The following is a 23,476-nucleotide window of genomic DNA, read 5'->3' as shown; positions in this document are numbered from 1 at the left end:
AACTCGCCATCTACAAGCATTGCACTACAATGCTACAAATACAGATTGACATTAACAACTTAAGCTTATCAAGTACAAATAATTTTTGTGGTTATGGTATGCAGGTGGGGAGCAACAGCTGAGGCTAACCTCAGACATGCAAACTTAAATGATTCTATTTTCATCACGTGGCTCCAGCCATTCAGTGCAGTAATTGAAAAATCGAAATGCCAAATATAATGCCAAAAATACAAAAATATTTATTGTAATTAAGAGTCAGCTAAAAAATACAGAAACATGTTCTAAAGATGAATCATCATTACTATTTGGAAACCTTGTAGAGCAACCCCAGAATTTAAAAAGGACACAGTGTGGAAACATCTTTACGGGTTAAAGCAAGCAATAATATCATGTGACACCGGACACTTTTCTAAAAAACAGTATATTTTCTTGGAGTCAGATAGTTGTAGATGCAGGAAACTGATGGCTACTTTGTTTTACATTTGGATAATTCCTGGTGTATTTAAAAAATAAAATTAACATATACAAAAGTGATTGATTAAAGGTGCACTATGTAGATTTGGAATATACATTTGAAGTGAAAGTTCATATTTACAATAGAAATACAAAAATAAGACCAACATCTTTATTAGATATATTTCCATTATAAGCAAGCTGTCATCAGACGGGAATTAGGTCTGTTTGAAGCTACGGAGGTGGCTACTTAGAAGGGCCCCTGCAAATAAAAAGTATAACAGTGAAATTGTGTTGCCCTTTGAGGAAAGTTTGTTTCTTCTGCTTTTCCAGTCATGAGTCAATCATAACTGATGTTTTTCTTCCATTTTTCTCTCGGTCTCTTCGATTAAAATGTACCCCCCACACTACACAGCGGACCTTTTGAGTTCAATTCAATACTGCCCAGTCTGAAATAAGTCTCTATAAATGTTCTGCGCTTTTAAATCTACAGTAGTTCCGCCCTACGCCGCATTAACCAATCAGCGGCTCTGACACACAACCCCCCTCTAAATTATAGACTAATCACAGCTCGTCTTTCAACACCAGTAGAGCAGTCCAGTTGTAGCAGTCTGCTTGATCTCACCTCCAGTCTACCAGCGCAACAAGACTGGACACCGTGCGACAGACACGGTCTATGTCCGCAGAAAATGCCCGGAAAGTGACTTCGGAGACCGGCACGACTGTCCGGACATTGGCGCTGGATTCATTGGAGGTTCTCTGACCGACGACCCCGAGTCTGCTGCGCCGTATCCGCAGCATTAGGTAGGTTTTCTGACGCGGTGCTGGTGTGGTAATGTCCCTCTCCTCTACTCTCCTCTCCTTCCTTTTAGCCCAGGAGCTGCGACAATTAAACGCACATTTTTGGCAGGGGCTTCTGAATAACCGTAATACGTCATTTTCTTAGCCTTAACATAGCTACTCTTTCCCTTCAGTGCGGTTACATAATTGCCAGTGTTGGGCATGTTAGCTATCAAGACTACAAAATGATTTCTGCTGATATAATCACATACGAATTGAGCCCATGTCAAATAAACACATTTAGCCGGGGATGTATGTTGACAGATAGCGCCGTTATGTGCCGCCCTCAGGGGAACGTCGCGCTGAACTGTAGCACAAATCTGCTTGATTATAAACCAACACAGAAGATTACACACCGTGAAGATCTCCGAAGACATTTTAAGAATCTGAGGAGGCAACTCTTTAACTCGGCATACGACTGGGCCACCAGGCAGAACGTCTTTCAATTCTATTCAACTTAAAACATGTCCTCGGTGCTATTCTTGCTGCTTTTTCTATCCAAAATAGGCAGTGCTGGGTGCGGTAGAGGGCACTCTGAACGAAATGTAAAGTTCGTATTAGATGTACATACGTTGACATGTTGTTGTAGGTACGTATGCCGAATTAAGCAGGAGACCACAATACTGACGGAACCTTAAATTGACTTAGTATGAACTATACTCCTTCGACGACATCACTTATTAACAGTATTTTTTAATAGAGTTTGGTTTGAGGTTGCTTAAAACAATAATAGATAATGGAATGCGTTGGGGTTGCATATGTTAAGTGTTTTGGCCTTTGAGTGCAGCAAGGGTTGGAAAAACTGTCTTGCCTTACTTAATCACATTGATTGAGCTCATGCAGAGCAGCCTGCACCGTCAAGTAAGATGAGAATATAGTGGTGATGTTCCACACTTCCAAAACATAGTTATTTTCTATGCCAGATTTTCTCAGATGCATAACAAATATTGCACTGTCTTCTGTTGTGCACTACAGAGATTTGATTCCAAGTTGGTGCAAAAACTAAATATTTACATCAAACTTTCCATAGTATTCAGACAGTAGTGTTGTTTACCACTGCTGTGTCCCAGGCTGCTGAGTGAAATGATCATCACCACTGATGTTTTATATTCATACTACTGAAGATGTCAGACTGGAAAGAAAATGTACAAAATACATGTGTCAGAAAGATATTTAGTGGATTAAGAAAAATAAAAACGTACAATTGAAGCCTGCAGGCCTCAAATGGACAAAAACAGCTTCTGCTGTTTGCAGGTGGTCTGAGAGGAAAAAGACTTGAGTCCAGTTGAATTTGCGATATTTCACAGTGCTGGCTCCTCTCAGTGGGTCGGCCTCCACAGCTGCAGAGCTGGATCCGTTGGACTCAAGCTCACTTATACTCTCATTTCCTTGTCTGAATAGAACACCCACTGCTGCATCACAATTATTACATTCAGTCAAGCAGCTGGCTGACCGCTGAGCCCAGCCAGGGTTTCTACTGCAGAGCAGTGCCCATATTTATGAAGTTCCTCCAAAGAGTGTGTGCTGCTCAACGACTTACTGATATGTGGGCACACATTCATCAAACATCTCAGAATAGTAGTGCTGGTGGCCGGAGACATCAGATCTCCTGACCTGCTTGTTTTCTCTGTGAAACACTTGATTGATGGATCGCATTTGTTGACTGATTGTGAGTGAGGACAGAGCCTTCAATTATGCCGATGCAGCTGCCTGTGGCTACAAAGTTTACAGCTGATGTGACATGGTTCTTTACTGCTTTCATAGTGTTTGCCATTTTTGCGCACTGTGATAGCAGCATTACTGTATAATCGACATTAATGGGGAAGAAGAAGAAATGGCTGGTCTGGTTTTCCCAGTGATTTGCTGTATCACAGTGTAAAATTAATCGACCAATCATTGTGTGTCTTGCAGTGTAGATGTAGTATAAACCATGTAATAAAAGCAGAATATTTAAGGTGTCTTCGAATTCGAGTCTGTGAGCCTGTCGCCAGCAATTGTTTTACATTACTTTTATAAACTGCGTAAAGGTTAATAGATCATCAGTATTGTAATCATGTCATTTTCTTTTAATGCAGTTATGTTATCTCATGGCATATGTCATGTTAAGGAGGCTAATCTCCTATGAAAGGTGAAGTAACAAATTGAAACACATGAACAACACTGGGGATTAGATAATTATGAATAATCCAAAGATACCTTTTTGCATTAAGATCTCTAAAAGATAAGTTTCAATAGCGGCGCGTAGCTGACAAGATAAACAGCGTTACTGAGATATTCGTGATAGGCCAATATCAGCTGATATCGGTCGAGCTCTGTAATGTAGCACCCTTATGTAAAACAGTTGTCTTTTTCTACTGTGTTACTACACAATGATAACATCTTTGACACTAACACAAACAAATAATGTTCAGTGTGACTGATTACCTATCTCAAACCAGTTTCATGTCCCAGAAAGTTGATCAGCATGTTAATATGATCTAATCTATGCCTCCCTGGACCACTGGAAAAACACGATTTTGCATGATTTCAAGATAATCGGCATCGAATTATATTGGATTTCTTGGAAATACTGTAGGCTAAAACATGTAAACTATGTGTACTGGAAAAAACATAATAAAGACAGTCTCCAGAGCAACACTCCTACACTGACAGCCAAGATTGTTCCTCACTGCCTTACAAATTTTATTCATACTAGTTTTTTCCCCTCACACACACACACACACACACACAACACACAACACACACACACACACACACACACACACAGTCTTGTCACTGGCAGATTTACTCCCCCGTGTTTCTCAGTCAGTCACTTTACTGATTAGTGATGTGTCATTCACTGTTTATAACCCCTGCATTGTGCTCGCACCATCTGCAGCTTTGTTAGCTGCCCTGGGAAGGTGAAGTTGATTTACCTGAGTGCTGTATTGCTTTTACAGGGGATATTGAAATTGAAATTGATAGTGCTAAATGCTTGAAGCCACTAGCATATTCAGATACATGCAGGCAGGACTGCTTTGGTTTGATGCATGACTACTTCCAGCTTGAACTGCATGTGTACTCTAGTAAGATGTGATCTGATGTGAGTCCTTGTCCCTGTTTACCAAGTTTATGATAGAGGAAACAGGATGGTTGCAACCTTGTAAGGTCAAAAAGAAATGGAGCAGAAATGCTTCAGTGTACTGGGCTGTCACATTCACTGTTCTGCCATCAGTATTGAATATTGAACAAATGGATGACAAATTACAAACCAACATACAGCCTCTTAGTAAGGTGAAACATCTTCACTGCTCTTTTATGGAACTCTTCAGAAGAGATGAACTGCATTCTTCTAACAGATATTGCGTCATTTGGTGTATTGATGATGGTGGTGGAAGTGGGAGTGTGCTGATCAAGAATCTCCTGTAGGTATTCAGTTCAGTTTAGATCTGGTGACTTTTCAGACCACATGAGCTATCAAATTTTTGGTCATTATTTACCTATACACCTCACTAGTCTGGTAATTATGAGACTAATGAGAAACGAGGCCAAGAGGAAAGACATTAGCCACTGTCCATGCGTCCAAACTCTCAAAAGTCAACTTGACGAGCTAATGACGGTTGAGCAGCTTTGAGTGTGGAGTGTTGGGCTTGAATCGTCACAACTAATTCTTGTGGGAAAGCATTTGTACATGCGGGCAGATAAGCAACCAACCCCCCTGACTCTTTCAGTGTCATTAAGGAGCTCCATTTCCTGCTCAGTCCTTTTGGGTAGAGCCAACGCTATGTCTCCTTCCTTTAAATATGAATTTGGACATTGATTACCTTGGTAATAGTAAAAGCTTGAAAGCATTTGGGTCTATCGTTGTGTGGACGCAGAGACGTAAGAGGTGTTGATGATGTTTTAATGTTGCGATTGTGACTTGAGAACCGTGTTTCCCAAATGGTGTACCATGAGGCATGTCCAGGTATACCATTGGATTTGATTGTTGAAATCATACATTACAAATGCAATATACAACTATACAGAAAGTAGTTAACAAGTTCTTCATTTACTATATCAGTCCTTTCCAGCCAATTCTGTTCCCTGAAAAATCTTTTAAACCTTCTAGGTAACCAACAATGAATGTGTACAGAGTGATTAGATAATGTGTTATAGAGGCACAGATATCAATACAGATGTGCGTTTAGATTTTGGCTCGCCCTTTGATGTGCCTTATGCACAAAAGATTTGAAAACCATGTCTTTTAGAATGTTCTGGCTGATTAAAATCTGTAGTCATTCTTATTATTTGTCTGATAATTGTAAAGTCTAGCTGCATCCTTTTTACACTGTAAAATGTTGCAGATAGAAAAGGTTTGCCTTTTTTGAATGGTAAATTCAGGTGTAAAATCATTAGCTAGTTTGTGGATTCTTTGCAATTTTGATACTCAAAGGTCAACCACCACAAATATCCACAGCTGGTGGCAAACCTGAATAATGGACCATGCTTCTCCACCTACACATGTGCCCAGTTTTCATTGAGAGATGTTCTCGTATCAGTTCCCCTCTATACTTGCATGGATTTGAAGTATAACATCAACATGTTCAATTCCAGTTTCAAACATGTCTTCTGACAGGAAGTAAGATCAACTAGTCAACTTGTTTTTCTGGGCCCCACAGTGCATTATTGAGTTTTGGGAGGTGTGTGCGTCAGCCGATCCCTGGGCCTCTGTGACCTACAGTTACCTACAGCACCCTACTGTGTAGATCAACAGAAGCCTTCATGTGCACCTTCATAAACAAGAATTCCTTCATTTAACTTTTTCCCCAACCCAATTCTTGCTGTTTCTTTTTATTAGTATATAGAGAGTGACGAATTATTGATGTTTTTCATACATGATGCTGTGATATTCTAATTCATAGTGGGAAGACTTTGTAGGTTTCAGCTAGTTTCAGCTAGGGGCTGACGTACAGTAAAGGGCCATAATTCAGAATTGACACAGCCTGTGTACATGGGGCCCATGCTCTACCAACTGAGCTACTGGGATGTCCCTCTATGTTGGTTTGTGCTTTTTAGGTTTGTGTGCAGTTGTCTTTTGCAAGTTTGAAAGCCTAACGTCAGCAGCCTGTTTCTGCTGCCCCCTGAGACATTCAGTCGTTCATGTGCTGGTTTTGCATAATCACCCTGGCACAACTGAGAGGATCTTGTCAGAGGCAGGATTGAAACTATGCAGCTAATAGTTGAAAGGCCAGCATTTGCAAAAACGAAGCTCAGAATCCCACTGCTTAATTTATAATGGGACAGCCTGTGATGCAGTATAAGTCATGATCACCCATTTTTGCTATATAATAACATTTAGCAAGGAAGTTTGTGTAACTTCCTGATGTGTCTGAGCAAGGTAATCTAAAGCTGTTAGCAAGTCTCAATAAGACAACCACTCCCTGTGATATTCAATCATGGAGACTTCCCATATTTATGTGGTTTCATGGGCCTCTGTTTGGGCATTTTTGTGGAAAAAGGGTGACAGGCATAACACCTTATTAATTTGGTCCAGATTTTGAGTTTAATACAATACAGTTGACATTGGACTAGAATGTTTCCATTGCAACAGACACAAGGATTAAACACACATTTAAGGAGATGACTCTGGGTTTTTCCTGTCTCAAGAAGAAATGTCATATTGCTTCAGCTTTAATTACACGCCATCTACTCTGCGCACACAGACCAGCTCCCTGCAGGTCATAAACAGTATGACAGGTGTGTAAGCAGATGAAATCTCCCGGGAACCAAAGGTTGGCTCAAGGTTTGCGCACATAATGGGGGAGGGGCTGACTGTGGTTGCGCCCATCCCTAATTTATTTTCCCTGTAATCCCTGCAGATAGTGGTCCAGATGCAGAGGACCAGTAGCCATGTATTGGAAGCAGATACAGCAGATACAAGATTGGATTAGTTTGCACATGCTGCTTCATAACTTCACTCTGACTGGAATGAGTCTGTATGGCCTGGAGAGAGATATCTCTTCTCCCTGACATAGAGTCTAGCTGGAGGTTGATTGGGTTTGTTCATAGCATGTGATTTATGACCAAGCCTGAGGGGCAGAGGTTGTGGACAGAGTAATGGTCACAGTTCTGCTGATGGATCCCGCAGGAATGTGTCAGATCACAGATCTGATTGGAAACTTAATAAAGTCTAGGTCATTTGTCAGTAAGACAATGACAGTTGGAGACCAGGGCCGCACAGGCATGGTCACTGTGGTGTCTTCTGTATGATTCAAAAGTTAGTGCTAAAGTTGATGTTTTAGATGGAAGCTACTTTTACTTTAATCTGAATTTTCCTGTGATGGTGATTTAAAGATCACGAATAGAAGTTTTCTTCCAATCTAATGTGTTTAGTTATGAACTGGGACAACGGCACTAAAACCACTCCAAATTCCAATCTCCATCCATTCCTAGGTGAAAGTGGGGTCATTAAAGCTTCATTTCTATCAACACTTATTGGTATAGTATCCTTGAAACCTATACCTAACCCTAAATAGATCTGTTTAGCATTTCCAGCACAGACAGTACTCCTAATTGTTGGTGGGGTTGTTAGCTGGGCATCAGGGCTAACCTTCACTTTTCCAGCAGTTGGGGAACCACCAGTCAAGACTTGTCTTGGTCTTGAAAACCAGCAGCATTTATTAACTGACAAGCTGTATCTACACTGAACATTTACTGTCAAATTGACAGCTTACTACTCTGCTCGAAATCACAATAGAGGACAGCAAATATTTTGTGTTCTATTCTTCCACATGTTTTTTTTCTTTTTCTAAAACAAAACAAAAACGGGAACGTTTTTTTTAGAGATTAGTTTTGTTTCTGAATCTCTCTGACTAATCACTGATCTGCAGTGTTTTAACCTCACCTTTTAGTAAAGGGTCAGCTCTCTTGGAACCTAAACAGACTGGAATGGAAAAAAAAATAGAAAAAATAGACTGTAATTGGGTTGCTGTCTTGGTACCATCCATCATTTCTGCCAATATAAATGCGGAATGAAAAGTTCTTATTTGTGATGGACTGAACTGGACTGCTTGGTGGAAATGTGGATTATGTCACTGATGCAAAGGCTGATGCAACATATAGCTATTTAATTGTTATAGCCATTTTTCAAGGAAGCTAGTGAAAAATGAGAATCCTTCTCTGGTTTCAGCTTCTCCAATGAGAAAGAGAGTTTTCTGTGTTTTATGTCATTTTGAACTGAATCATCACTCAAGCATCACTTTTGAAATATCACCTCATGAACAAAGACGAATCACACAAACAATAAAATAAAACAGCAATAAAAATGCACCAAACTTGTTGCAATAAGGGAAATGTCAGAGTCTATTACATTAAACTATTTCAGCCCTAATGTAGAATTCGGTTATACCTATGCATTTTATAAAATACTAAAAATATGTTTGTATAGATATACTATTATGAGCTAATATAAATGTGAACGTGGAGGTTTAAGTTTGAGATTTTTTTTTGTTTCGGTTTGTATCTGTATGAGACTAGACAGAGGCAAAAAACTGAATGTTGAGATCCTGACAGTGTTTGATAAGTTGCTTCCAGCATCTGATATTCCCCTGCACATGACAAATGGAATGATCTTTCATCCAACAATCATTGGACCATTTAATTGGTGAAACCTTTTAAGCTGGCTGGCATTTTTATCACGCAATTAGTGTTAAAGCGGAAACGATTGAGATGTGAGTCAAATCAATGTTAACCCTGGTTTCCTGTTATTTTCTTTTCTTGCTCAGTATCACAGACCTGTCTCACCAGGACTTCATGAGGTGCAAAGTTGCGATCATTATTAAGTGTTGATGTGGTTTGGTTTCACCGTTGCTCCATGGAGAGCAACCTCAGCCTCCACTGCTTCCCCTAACAGATCAATGGGAAAAATATCCTGTGAGAAGGATACAATGTCAGTAACAGGAGAGAAGAGCCTCAATTAATTTAACACAAACACATTTCAGCCTCGGTGTAAGGTGTAACATGACACTGCTGTGAATCTCAACCGCAGTTTGTTATCAGTCAGGCATTCATAACACTTTACCTCTGAGTGCACTACAGCTTAAAGCTTAAGGCCTTTCTACATTTTGTCCATTCTTGATTTTGGAAGGTATATCAATGATGCTAGGCAAACATTTTTAAAACATACAGGAAATAACCCTGATAAAATAGCCACTTGCAGTGTCCAATACATTTCTGATCCCAGCCTATTTTCATGGGGGCTATCCTTTTCTTTATACTTCGATCTACCCTCACATTGACAATCAGTGCGTTTACATGCACAGCTTAGTCAGATTACAGCCATAGTTCGACTATGCTACTCAATCAGACAACTGCAATTATCCGAGTATACATGCCGGTGAGAAAATCGGATTATTGGCCGAAGCATGACATACCCCGGTACGCTCGGTGGCCACCTCCGGCTGACCTCTTTACGTCACCAGCTGCCTCGGCATTCAAGAAAGATGGCGTACGAAGAGCGAGACGAAGCTACATCTTTGTACACTTCGTATATGGTGTACATGATAATTACACAAACTAGATGCACAATGGCGCTCTTTGTTGCGAAGATTTCGGAGGAAAGATGCCGCCGCCATCTGTCTACCTCCGGCTCACGGCCCCGGGGAAAAATCTCCTGCCTGCACAGAACGCAAAATCCGATCCAATCCGCTGGAACGTATACATGCAGGAGTAATGCGACTATCAATCGAATAATCTGGGTGCTTTAATTCGACTATGAGAAAGCCGATCCAGTCCGATTTTAGTCAGACTATGGTGTGCATCTTAGAAATCCCATCATAGTCAGACTAACACAGTAATTCGGTTTTCTTGAGTGTCATGTAAACGCACTGAATGTGATGCCTAGCAGCAATTGAGACAAAGAACAGAACATCTATCTAACATTTCAGTTGGGCTTGGAACCAGGAATGGATTCTTCTTCAAGAATTATAAATTATCTGTTTGCCAAGTAATTGTTGAGAAGCGAAATTTGAAATTTGGTCCCCTGTCACATTCCTTTCTTCAGACAAAGTTTTTGTCTGGATTCTTGTGTTAAGACAGTTTAAATCACCTCGTAGTCAGAAATGCTGTCAACATGTTTTTTGAATGCACTGTTCTAGAGTAAAGGCCACACCAGGCCGAGCTGAGTTAGCTGAACTGCTAATGTCAGTATAGATTGGGCTATTTTTGCTGCATCACAGGATTTGTCCATGTAGAATTTTTTGAAACTAATACAAAATGGAGGCTTTACTATTTAATTCTGTTGGTGTTACATCAAGGCCTAATCCCAATACACTCCAGATGCTGTTTTTACCTTGATGAATGATTTTCATGGTGGTGAAATGCATGTTATATAGTTGAGATAGGAAAAAGTCATACTGTAATCATGGTTATATCAAACATGTTTTGACTCTTTTAGTGGAAACTAATATAACTGATATTAAACATTTGTATTACAGTCTGTTCTGCTGTAACAGTACTGTACTGTTGGTCCAGCATGAATCTAAATGTAATTATGCCAACCTATGTCGTACAATTAGAAATCAATGGAAATTTTTCCTTAATTCTAACATTTGAGCTAATTGACAATATACATTTTCACAGTAATCATTGAACTGAGAAGTACTTCATGTGAACGTGTAATTAGAGGCTCACAAAATCTTTCATCATCTTGCTACTCTCATTCAAACAGAAGAGTGCAATATAGATTGTTTTACCGTTATTTGACTGATGATACTGTTGACACATCCGTTGCTGTGTTTCTCACCTTCTCACCACCTCTTTCTTTCACACATACTTTCTCTGACCGACTTCTTTCATTTCCTGCAAAACTATCTGTTCTGTTCACTATTATAGATGATCATATATTGTATCAGTTAATTAGCATACTGTGTAATTTCCGTGCAGTTGCCTTGTTTTGGAAAGGTTTTCTTTGAAAATCATGACCTTAAATCTCAGTGAGACAGATCTGAAGTACACGCAACCTCACAAATTGATCATATCTTACTGCAAAGTGTGAATCAGAAGTTGGACTTTCCCTTTAAGGCCAGTTGCAGCAGCCTTGGGGAAACAGCAGGCCCCTGTTGTACTCCCACTAATAAACTCAAGGTGTTGGCAGTCTGGCATGCTTTGTGACTCCCCCCCCCCCCCGTAACACTGAATCACCAAGGAGAAGACACAGAGATGTGAGATTGCGTGGGTGGGCTGGAAGAAAGGCAAAGTCAGATGACAGGAAAAGAAAGAAATAAACATTGTCAGATGCTGCACCGTAAAGACGTTTGTACAGTATTTACACATTTTCTACATTCCTAAGTCACAGTGCAGGGGGAATACTTGAAACATTTATCTGCAGCTTAGTCTTGCATGAGCTCCCTCTCAGAGGGAGGCTAATGCAAGGAATTAGCTGTAATGTTTTGTTGTGAAATGCTCCTCACTTGTATAACCAGTTAACAGTCGAGGATGTTTGCTTAAAAGCAACAACAGCCACTTGGCTCATTAGGCATGAGTAACCCACTGAGAAGAAGTTGGCAACATGGTGTCAGAGGGGAAACAGATGGTAGAGTGATGCATTGGCCTACCCTGGGCCAGCCTGGTTAAACAGATTCTAATACAGTATAGTTCGCTCTCCAAAACAGTTACATTCTATACACCAAGCAATTCTTAGGAACATTCTCACACAAGATTACATGGCCTGTTTCCCTAGGAGATGCACTTTGCACCTTTAAAATTGAGCAGGTTTGACTCTTGGGCATAAAAAAACAAATCTAAATATGGATATTCTATACTGTGCTTTTCTGATTGTGTGCAAAACTTTAGACTTAAACGTTCACAAAAATATGAAAATTCAGTCATAATGCTCTCCCCCATACTGTTGAAAGGTTGAATGAGGTTTTGTAGTCCAAAAAACATTTCTGGAGCAGCTGGCAAATGTAAGAAAAACAACATAAAAACATCAGGCTCATGCACCCTCATCAAATGGGGTACGCGCTAACTAGAGCTGTCCCAAACGATTATTTTTCAAACGATTAATCTAGCGATTATTTTTTCGATTAGTCGACTAATCTAACGATTAATTTAACGTTACATGACCAAACAAAAGTAACGTAGTAACTGTAACTGTCGTTGGTAACTTATATGAGGAAAAAAATACAGCAGTTGTAGGCGGAGCAGCGTCTGTCCTCCCGCCTGTCCTACCAACTCTTCATCACATTTCTGCCCAAAAAACAGCGTCTGTCACCGGCAAAAACCTTTAACTCACTCAAGTGGTTGTGTTGATAGAAATCACTGCGATGGTCAGCCCTCCCGACTGAGATTTCAGTGAACTTTCCCCCAGAAAACAGCCTCCATCCCCGCTGCGTGACAGAGTCACGCAGCGACCTGTTTACAGATGGCGATTATGTAATAATTTCATTTAGCGCAAAAAATGTAACTCTTTCACCTTCCAGGATGTTTAGGGGGCCGGGTTCTCAATCACTACACATTATAAATGGTCCGCAGCTTTAGATTGACAGGGGGGACACCTAGGAAACACCCCGACGTCATCATCATGACGTCACGTCTCTTTAGGAGCGGCAGCGCAGCTTTCTGTGTGAATTACATGGTGGTTCGTCTTTATTCCAGCGGTGCTTCGCACTGTGTGAATGACCGACGGCGGAGAATTGAGGAACCGCCGCTGCGGCGTTAATGCAGCGTCTCTGTGTGAGAGGGGCTATTCTCAGCCTCCGCAGGTACTACCACTTCCTGTTTGGGATGACGCTTCGACGCAAATTATTCATGTTGACGAATTTATGTCGTCGATTACGTCGTCCCAGCCCTAGCGCTAACACTTTTAGCTTAGCAGCTACATTGAAGAATCGTAAAAAAGGGTGTAAATAACATATTTTTGAATCAGTTTGGAATCTTGTGGTTTCCAGAGCAAGTCCCCATCTACTTCAGTTGTTTAGGAGAATGCTACAGCATTGTTTTACTGTTTTTTTTACCCTCTTGAAACCTTTTTGGATCATGTTTGAAAGACTTCACCTGATGTTCCATTGTTGTGGTGAGTAGATAATGGCTGATTTTTTACTCTAGGACAAAGTCTTTTTTTCTGATACCAAGTCTAATTTCTAGGATAAGGTTCTTAAGATGACATAGCTCAATACCAGTATTTTGGGATTTGATCCTCAATTCAGTATCTTTTGAATTTAGTCTATTTCAACAAGGGGATGCGGCAATCTGATATTTAGTAGAGGTATTGGTCCAATATTGGCCAAAATCACTGGATCAGATATCTGAGAGAGGAAAATGTATAATCTAATCAGATTTATTACCCTCAACGCTCCCATAGATGCTTAAACTATGCGCGATCTGCTGTAAAGGGAGCAGCATGTGTCACGTGACTAGCTAAAGCCAGCTTGAGTGAGACTGTCATCTGTTTTTCCACCAGCATGATTCACACCAATCCACATGCTTCCATACAGATGCATTATCTATAACTTTGTTGTTTAAGAGGGGGAAAGGCTCTATCGGATTGATATCGGTATCTGACATAAAGTGGTATCGACCCATCCCTAATTTTACCCATCAAGTATTCAGCAAGTCTTCTTGTAGGGGTGGGTCAATCCCCTCTAATATCATATAGATTAAGGGGTTCCCATGTTGCTAAGTCATAATGAAGATAATGATGGATGCAATAGGTTTTGACGATAACAGGTAAATCCTCCTTTTGAATTTCTGTGATACATCAACCCTCAAAACCTGCAGTCTTTGAAAGAAGCTGCAGTGACTTCTTCTTCTGTTTATCATACTCCTTTCTTCAAATTTTGTTTGTGGGTTCAGATGGAAATTGTTGATTGCTGCCTTTGTCAGCAGTTTCTGCTTGCCAAAGCTGTACTCTGAAAAGCACTTCTAAACATAGCCGAATGTGAAGCTCTCCATGCATCTTCAGACTTTCACATAGTCCCAGGACATTGAATACCGGGAAGGAACAAATTTGATGATTAAAACTTCATGAGTTCAAACAAAGAACATGTGTCTTGCGTCATTCTGTTGTGCTCTGCTCCAACTAACATGCATCCAAGTCTTCATACCATGAAGGGGAATCAGCTGCACTGGATTAATTGCTCTGCTGTGATGAACAGCAGCCTGTGACATGCTGCCATGGCAGGACAATGCTGACAGAGCCTGTTAACCATCAGGTTCATGATGATGTGGAACGTGCGTAAACAGACAGCAGAGAAAATAAATTGACTGGATTTCCTTGTTATGATTATGTGGTTAAGACGTTTTCCAAAAAAAACATGCATACATCATTTCAACCCTGTTTCAATGAGCTCTATAAATTAATCACTGATTATCCTTCTGATGTTTAATAATGATAATTGAGATACAACTGCCAATGTTGTCTTGTAATGATAAATTCAGGGTCTGTATTATCAGTATGCATATAAGTAGCCGTTTTTCGACAGGGCACAAAGCTGCCAATTTGCCCGTCCTTTTGGCAGGTCGGTCCGCAGTTTTAGACAGAGGGCGGCAAATTGGGGGTCTGTTTTGGTCCGCCGATTTTCCGCCTCGGAAGGTACACTTATTTCCGCCTCGCCTGCTATCTAAAAACGAGGCGGCAATGTGCCGGCCTCTGCGTGAGGTGGGCGGAGGTGTCAATGACCTGCACTGTTGTGCGACTCACAGCCGGGGAGTTTTAAAACCAGGAAACAGCTGATCACAGCAGTCAGTCCATCATTTCATCCGCGGACATTAAGATGAGCAACTGGACAGCCGCTGAGATCCAGGAGATGCTAGCGTCTCCTCGGTCTCTGTAGCTGTTTGGTTGTGTTAGCTTGTTGTTGTGTCGGCAAGCTAAGAACGGTTGCTACTTTCAAATTAAAAGCCCCCTGTTAAGAACACAGTTCTAAACTCCAATGGGGTGCAATGTAAAGCTCTTGTTTTGAAGACAAATTCTTTGTCACCATTCACAGCCCAACTTGGAGCTTCACGTCACGTCACATGTTTACGCCTACCTCAGAGGCGGCTTTTGGCAAAGGAGGAATATTACGCCTCTGTTTTAGAAAGACAGGCCGGTCCTTACCTTTGAGCAAATGTCCCGCCTTTTCTATCTAAAAAGAGCTAGTGACTCAGGTAGGGCCGAGCGATATGGCCTAAAAATGGGTCGGCAGTAGCTCAGTCAGTAGAAACTTGGCTTGGGGACTGGAGGGTGGCCGGTTCAAGTCCAGCTACAGACCACAATATGGAAGTGGACTGGCACCTCTTCAGCTACCAGTCCACTTCCTAGGTTACTGCCAAGGTGCCCTTGAGCAAGGCACTAAACCCCCCATGTGTTCTCCCCGGGCGCTGACATAGCAGCCCACTGCTACTAGCTTTGTGTGTGTGTGTATTCTCAGAATGTGCAGCTAGTGATGGGTTAAATGCAGAGGACAAGTTTCATGTTTGACAAAAGATTCTTCTTCTTCTTAAATAAAATCCCTGATTTTTCACAGGAAACTCGATTTACAATTTTAATTGTTTTTTTTCCTTCTTAAAAAAGAAAAAAAAAAACAATATTCACAACAAGTATTGCTTTTATTTTAACAATAATATGAACAGGAGTAAACGGAAAGTAAATTGAGAAATAGAACTGAATTACCCTTTTGGCGTTAAAGTGCAAACATACAAATGCCTAGAAATACACTGTTAACAAAATGGCAGGCCCTGCCATTGTAAACAACAGTTAAAATGTAACTTTTCAGCTAGCTTTCTACTAACTCCTAGGGACCTAATTTTCCTTCCTTCTGGGAAAGTTGTTTTTTTCCTTATGTAAATATACCTTAGAAAATGTTCACTTCTCTGACACAGCACAAACTCACTTAAAAAAATGAATGAATGTGCCTCCTGAGAAATTGCATCTTGATAAAATGTGCTGTCAAACTCATGCAGGGCTGCATGGTCTGCCCCCCTTCGTGATTTAACAGCCAGCCCTAGATTCAGGGCATAGGTACGTGAATTGATGATTAACTATGGGGTTGGAAATAAGGTACCTACATGCGTACCCAGGTCCACAGTTATCAAGTTTTATTAAACAGAACTTGCTTGCACTTGAATGCATGCTGCTAGGGCCTCAAGGGTTAGGGTATATTTTGGGATTAGAGGAAACTGGAGCACCTGGATAAAGTTGACAGGGAGGAAACTTAACAAACACGCCCTAGTGTTGTTCAAACATATTTGCTTAATTTCTGTTCAGTAAGTTTATGTGTGATGCATAAAGACTCAAAGTCTCAAAATGACCTCCGTTTGGCAAAGGATAGGACTGTTGATCAGCATAGTGACACTTGGGAAATGCATTTCAATCTACTGGAGTTATGTTTACATAATTTAACTGCAGTCACAATGATACAAGTATTGGTTGAGTTTTAAGCCAATAGCAATTTGGGTTGAGAAAAGGCAATGTTGGTTGGCCCACCACTTTGGACACACTGTCTGATGGATTGTCCCTCAAGTTTTCTACCAGACATCTGTGACATCCCCAGAGGATGAATCCTAATTAGTTTGATGATTTCTTTGATATTAGTGCTTTGAATTGAAATGTCTTTAAAATTTATGGATGGATTGCCATCAAATTTGATACAAACATTATCACTTACTGTCTAGAGCCACGCTAATTTGCCCAGATCAATGGTTTATGACCAAACTAACAACATTCCTTTTGGCCTAAACATTACTCATTGTGTTAGTGCTAATTAGCAAATATACTATCCTAATTTGGTGAACACAGTTTACAATATACTTGCTAAACATCGCCACTCAAAGCATGTAAGCATGCTGACATTAGGATTGTGCTTAAATCATAGCTGTGCCTCTGAACTCTGAACTGTGTAGTAAGAAAGTTTGCAGCTTTTTCTTAACAATACTCAACTCAATTTAAATATGTGTATTTGTAAGTTTTTCCTTTCCTCCAATTAGAAATACATGTACATGGAAATCACTTGACAACTGATTACTTGGCCAGGTGCTTTGGCATCCTCTGTGTGTTTCAGCTTTGATATTTCAATTGAATCTCTCAACAATTTAACTGTAGTTTGAGTTACAGTGAGGTACAGTATCTCCTGGAAACGAGAGGACTGGGGTCAGTGTCTCATCGTTGAAGATAAGCTCTCAGTGTTCCTGCAGCTCACACTGGTTGCTAAAGGTCAAAAGTAATAAGGTTGTAGATGACTCACTACCCACCACTAAATTCCAGTATTTTGATCCAGGTCAGGCTGACCTAATAAGAAACCAGCAGGCCAGGCTTGCTCTGTTCTTCACCCCTTCTCATCCAGCCAGGCCATTTGTTCAGGAAGGTGACTGTGGCTGTTGGGCCAGCACATAGAAAACCCTCCAACAAATAAGCTGTACCAGGCCTGCAGCTTTTACTTTACCACTGTGGTGTGCAGAATTTATGTTCAGGAAGTGTCTGTGTGTGTGTTTTTGTTGTGCAAGTACACATTGCCCTGTCTACAGAATGAGTTTGTGGGCAAGCATGTGAAAATTAGAGGCTGAAGGCTAAATGTCACAGATGATGTGCTACATCAGCTTTCTTTAGTTAAATTGTTTTTTTTCCTACATTCTCAAGTCTCTTGTCAGCAGAGAGTCTTACTCATTTATCTTTCAGTAGGTATGAATTCTACCTTACTCCTCATAAAACATCTGTGAGACAGAGTTCATTAAGCTTTACTGGTGGCAGCTCTGTTGTCATAATTGTGTTTGAAGCCATTCTCTGTCAACTTTGTGATTCAAGGCTTCTCTCTGAATCACAATAAAAGAAGTAAAAATAATGTTGGCCTGAGTTCAAAAGGCATGTCAGATAACGAGAATGTGGTGATCACTCTTCCTGCCAAATTGTTCCTCTGGAGATTTGTCCTGGTCACATGATTTTTTTAAATCTGGGACATGCTACTTTTGATCAGGTTATGTTACTACTTTTTCTTGAGGAATGTTGTCCTGATGTATCAGAACTAATTATGCCTTCTCTGTTTTGTGCCACAATGCAGGCCTCATGGAGCTGGGGACTCGACGCCTGCTTTGCACAAGGGAGCTCGATCCATGCCCGGTTCCCAGCAAACAACCGTAAAGGGTGGGAACCTTTCTTACCCTTCAGTTCCCTATTCCCAGACCCCTCCCGTAAATTGCCCCGTGGTGATATCGTCTTCTCCCCTCTGTGGCTCGCAACATGATTGGCAAGCTAAAACAGAACTTGCTGGTGGCCTGTCTGGTCGTCAGTTCGGTCACGGTCTTCTACCTGGGCCGCCATGCCATGGAGTGCCACCATCGTATTGAGGAACGCAGCCAGCCAGGTGGGATCCTGCCTCTGTCAGCACTAGGGGGCAGCATGAGGACCACCTTAAGGACAGGCCAGAATCTCAGCACGCCTTTTGTTTACAATAAAGACATGCCACTCATCTTCATTGGTGGGGTGCCTCGCAGTGGAACCACGCTAATGCGAGCCATGCTGGACGCCCATCCTGAGGTGCGCTGTGGAGAAGAAACCCGCGTCATCCCACGTATTTTAGCCATGAAGCAGATGTGGAGTCGCTCAGGCCGGGAGAAAATGCGGCTGGATGAGGCCGGTGTGACAGATGAGGTGCTGGACGCCGCCATGCAGGCCTTCCTGCTGGAAATCATTGTTAAACATGGAGAGCCCGCCAACTTTCTCTGTAACAAGGACCCCTTTGCTCTGAAGTCACTTTCCTACCTGGCCAAGATCTTTCCACGTGCCAAGTTTGTTCTCATGATTCGTGATGGCCGGGCTTCAGTGCACTCCATGATCTCACGGAAGGTGACCATCGCTGGCTTTGACCTGGGCAGCTACCGGGACTGTCTTACTAAGTGGAATCGGGCCATAGAGACCATGTACACTCAGTGCCTGGAGGCAGCAGACAAATGTCTACCTGTGCACTATGAACAGTTGGTTCTTCACCCTGAGAAATGGATGAGGACACTGCTGAAATTCCTCGACATTCCTTGGAATGATGCCGTCCTCCACCATGAGGAGCTCATTGGGAAAGCTGGAGGAGTGTCCCTCTCCAAGTAAGTCATGCTGGCGTTTCATACAACATTTCCTCCTTTCTTTCCCTAGACCAAACCCCAAGCCGGTTCTCTTGTTTTGTGCTCATACTTTGAAAAGTATTTGATTTGCAGCTTGGTTGCCAGTGGACCTGTATTTTTTCCCTATTGATTGCAATGCTATAACTCGCTCTACTCCCTCTGATTGGCTTACCCTGATAATTTTACCCAACTCTAACAAGCTTCTCATGCTGAAACCTAATCAACCCCAAACGAAAGTAACAAGTACAAGTCTGTGAGAAGTGGAGGAGGACAGGAAATACAACCCTGGTAATAAAACGTCGCAGAGGACCTTCAGAAGGAAGATAGAGAATTATCAGTGTCTGTTTAATTAGACGGAATCTGTAGACTGACAACTCAAGTTTAGTTAAACCTTTACGTTTCACTGTTTGTGCCATAATAGTGGTAATTTAGCCATAAAGTTAAACACCACTCTGCTTATTGTCACGGTGTCTTTGATCTGTCTTGTTTGTAGCAGTGGGATAGACTTACCCATGTTGTTAAGTCCAGACAGAACTCTTTAGTTTCACAGTAATTACAGCATAGGCCATCATGATGCCTTTCAAGAAAAAAATTCTTGTTAAGCAGTTCCCCCAAGCTGAAATGGCTTCATTATCCTCTGTTTCTTTATTTTTTGTTTTATTAGTGTTGAGTGCACTACCTTGTAAAATAGGGGTCAACCACTACGTTTACATCCAGCACCCTAATGTCTTTACTCACAGTGAATCACAGACTGAATTAGAATACATGAACTGTGTCATGCTGTGACTCATTTTCACTTATTTTTGTGTCTGAGGTTCCTTGACATTTGGTTACTGAACCCGTTTGGAATGCAGTGTCAGGAAACTTTTTTCTATCCAAGATAACAAATATATCCAATGTTGATGCTGAGAATACACTGAGGCTTCATTTGTACTAGATGTTTCCGCTGGAGATTCATGAACTAGCTCATCGCTGATGTAATGGTGGTTAAATAAATATTTGCTGCCACACATGCTCCACATGCAAGGCTGGGCCTTCCATACTTTAAACTCCTAGTGCAGTTGAAATAAGCTTAAACATGCCCATGCCTACTTTGCTTCAGACTACTTGGTATGGAGGGCACCGAAAATATGGATTGGCTATTAGCATGGAGAAAAATGACATGCAGGTAACAGTCTGTCAAGTTGTAGGTATCACTTTCTATTTAATCTCAGTTCCTCTGGGCCCTGAAAATAAACGGCACCTCTGGCCTTGAAATATATCCTTCCCATGTTTTCACAGTCTGCAGATTTTCCATCATTACATTTCATTTGGAAATTAAACATCATACTGCTGTGCACAGCAAGGAACCTACTCATTAGTGACTTAAAACACATGAGATTATATCTGCACTACTGTACTGTGCACAGGTTTTTCTAATGGCCCTGCCTGATGTCAGAGTTGTTTTGATTTCAGTGATTTAGGAGGTTGGCCTCTGGAAGTTGTTGAGGAAACACTGAAGGGGTGCAACCTCATTCCTTGCTTCTGTCTGCCCCCTCTCTGCTACCACCCTTTTCCTGCCACGTAGCAACAGAACACTCTCCATATCCTCTGGAGACATTTGGTTCACGTTTTGTTATTGTCTGCATATGTAACACTCATGGTTTTTATTAAAAAGCTTGGCATTCATTGAGCAGTTTTCCTCCAAATGCCTTTAGCCTTTACTGCACTTATTTAAGAACTCATCCCACTTCCTCTGTAGTGAACAGTGTGGGTAGATTTCCTTCCTCAGTTTGGAAATTTGTAATTGGCTACATGTTTCATTTATCCTTCCTTCTGTTTGCGTTTCATGACAGTGATGATGGGATGATGTAGAGCAGAGGTCAGCAGTTCATTTCAATTGTGGGCAAAAGTCTTTCAGGCATGGTGTAAAACTATATAATAATAGTAATTCATTTAAGACTAACATTGATTTATAAAACAGGATTTTATCCAAGGCAGATGTCATGTTTCCCTTGAGTGAGTGAGCGGGGGCGAACACAGTTACAACACTGACCTTGTCAAACAAACAAACACATAGAAAATCAACTTATGTTTATACTAATTTTGCCAAAATGGACTCACATGCACAAAGGTATGCATAACATGGGGATATAAATGACCCCACACAACACACATTGGATTGCTCAGTGATTGTCGAATTCGAGTAAGGCTGCAAGGATTATTTTATTAATTGATAAGTCACCAACAGAAAATTAATTAGAATCTTTTTTGTTGATCACTTGTTGGTTTTGGCCGTTCTTTTCACCAAAATTCCCCAAATTCTCTGGCTGCAGCTTTCACAGTGTAAATATATGCTTGTTTTGGACCATTGGCTTGATGAACCAATACCCTAACCCTAAATTAATTGTTTTGAGGAGGAAATGGTCTTCAGGTGAATCAAAAATGAAAATAGTGTTTAGTGTTTCAGCCCTAAATACTAAGTATTGCCTTATGCAGCAGGTGTTTTAGCTACTTGTTTCAACTGTCATCTCACTTGTGTCTGATGCAACAGATATGCTCTTGCTTTAATCAATCCAGATGTCTGCACAGGCATGGAACATGACCTGAAGCATATTTTAACACTTGAAGACTTTTCTTCTTTTACACACATAACTACATTGACTGATGGGCTCTGAGTGCTGCCAAAACAAAAATACTGGTGTGAAGACATAGATGGATCACTGAATGTGCACGCTATGCCACCTATATAGACCTGGTGTTACAAAAACAATACCATCAGTGTTAGGGATGAACTGATATGGTTTTGTCAAAGCTGATATGGCTGCTGATTATTAGTAATCAAGGAGACTGATAAGGGATATTTGGAACAGATATATGTACAGTAAAAATGTAACTCTTTGTGTCAAATAACCATTGATGGAATGTAACTAAGCACAATTTTCTTAAGTACTGTACTTTTGAGGTACTTTGAGTATTTTTATTTTCTGCTAGATATATTTTCACTCCACTACATTCATTTGTTAACCTTAGTTACTAGTTACTACTAGTGCAACAACACTAATGTGTTGTGGGTGGGACATGGAGTGAAACCACAGGCTAAAAGCGTGGAATAGCTGTATCTTTTTCATTTATATGGAGTTTTTATATTTTATATTTGTGTTATTCATCTGTTAAGTTTATTTGACTTTTTTATTTGCACTGTTCTGCACTTCAGAGGAAGGCATAGTGGTCTTTGTTTGCAGGCTTCTCTTTAAAGGATACTAGTTGGTATTATTTATTTGAATTTCCATGAGCCTTGAACCAAGTATTTTGGTTCGAGAGTGTGATTTGGTTTATGTGACCCAATTTTCCTACCACTGATGTAGAGGGTGAAAACTATATCCAAGTTAAGCTAACTGCATTTTTACAATAGCAGTAAGCAAACATATATATATATATATATATATATATATATATATATATATATATATATATATATATATATATATATATATATATCGGTCTAATCCTTATACATAAATAAGTCACGAAACAAAATAAACATCTTGGATCTAAACATCTTTTATAACTTGAAGAAAAATCCATGCTGAAAAGCTTACAAGCTCATTTTAAGATGCTGTCAGGCGTGTTGTGGTTCAACTCGAAATGCCTTGGCGACTCTGAAGTGCTCTTCAGCCATGCTGCCACAGCACTGGACTGCTACTACTCAATGCTAAGGACTCTTGACTTTCATTGAAAGGCCACAATGTCCTTGTCTCTCATAACACCCTTTTATCATCAGTAGTGTCCAGACATGGGAAAATCTTGTTTGGGCGTCATGTTTAAGTAAAACAGGGATGCATATTATAACCTTTTTACTAGCACAACTATACAGTGCTACACCTCTTAAAATAGAAAATCAAACATGAAGCCAAAATGTACTAAATCTTCACTCAGGGAGGGGTAGTGATAAGAGCTCTTTGGGGTCCAGACTCAGATCTGTGGTCATTTAGTGTACACGAAAATAGTAAAAAATTATTATCAGAAGGACAAACTTCTTGATTTAATTTTAAAAAAGAATTTGGAGCACAGCTGTAGGATTTTGCCAGGTACCATGAAGTTAATAAAAATGTTTACATAATTTTTTTCCAGATGACTATAATTCTCACTGATA

General features: G+C 40.6%; 1 protein-coding gene across 2 annotated transcripts in view; it reads left to right on the top strand.

The window, feature by feature from the left end:
* Nucleotides 1-1,026: 1,026 nt before the first annotated feature.
* tpst1 (tyrosylprotein sulfotransferase 1) overlaps nucleotides 1,027-23,476 on the top strand; it is a 47,107-nt gene continuing 24,657 nt past the window's right edge. For both annotated transcript variants that reach the window (XM_030399597.1, XM_030399589.1), the window contains exons 1-2: nucleotides 1,027-1,257; nucleotides 18,288-19,323. In XM_030399597.1, coding sequence (XP_030255457.1) covers nucleotides 18,467-19,323 — 857 coding nt within the window. In that variant the 5' untranslated portion in view covers nucleotides 1,027-1,257; nucleotides 18,288-18,466. The remainder of the gene's footprint in view (nucleotides 1,258-18,287; nucleotides 19,324-23,476) is intronic.

The sequence above is a fragment of the Sparus aurata genome, chromosome 2 (genome assembly GCF_900880675.1).
Source record: "Sparus aurata chromosome 2, fSpaAur1.1, whole genome shotgun sequence".
Classification (NCBI taxonomy): domain Eukaryota; kingdom Metazoa; phylum Chordata; class Actinopteri; order Spariformes; family Sparidae; genus Sparus; species Sparus aurata.
This window is presented reverse-complemented; position numbering and strand designations above follow the sequence as displayed.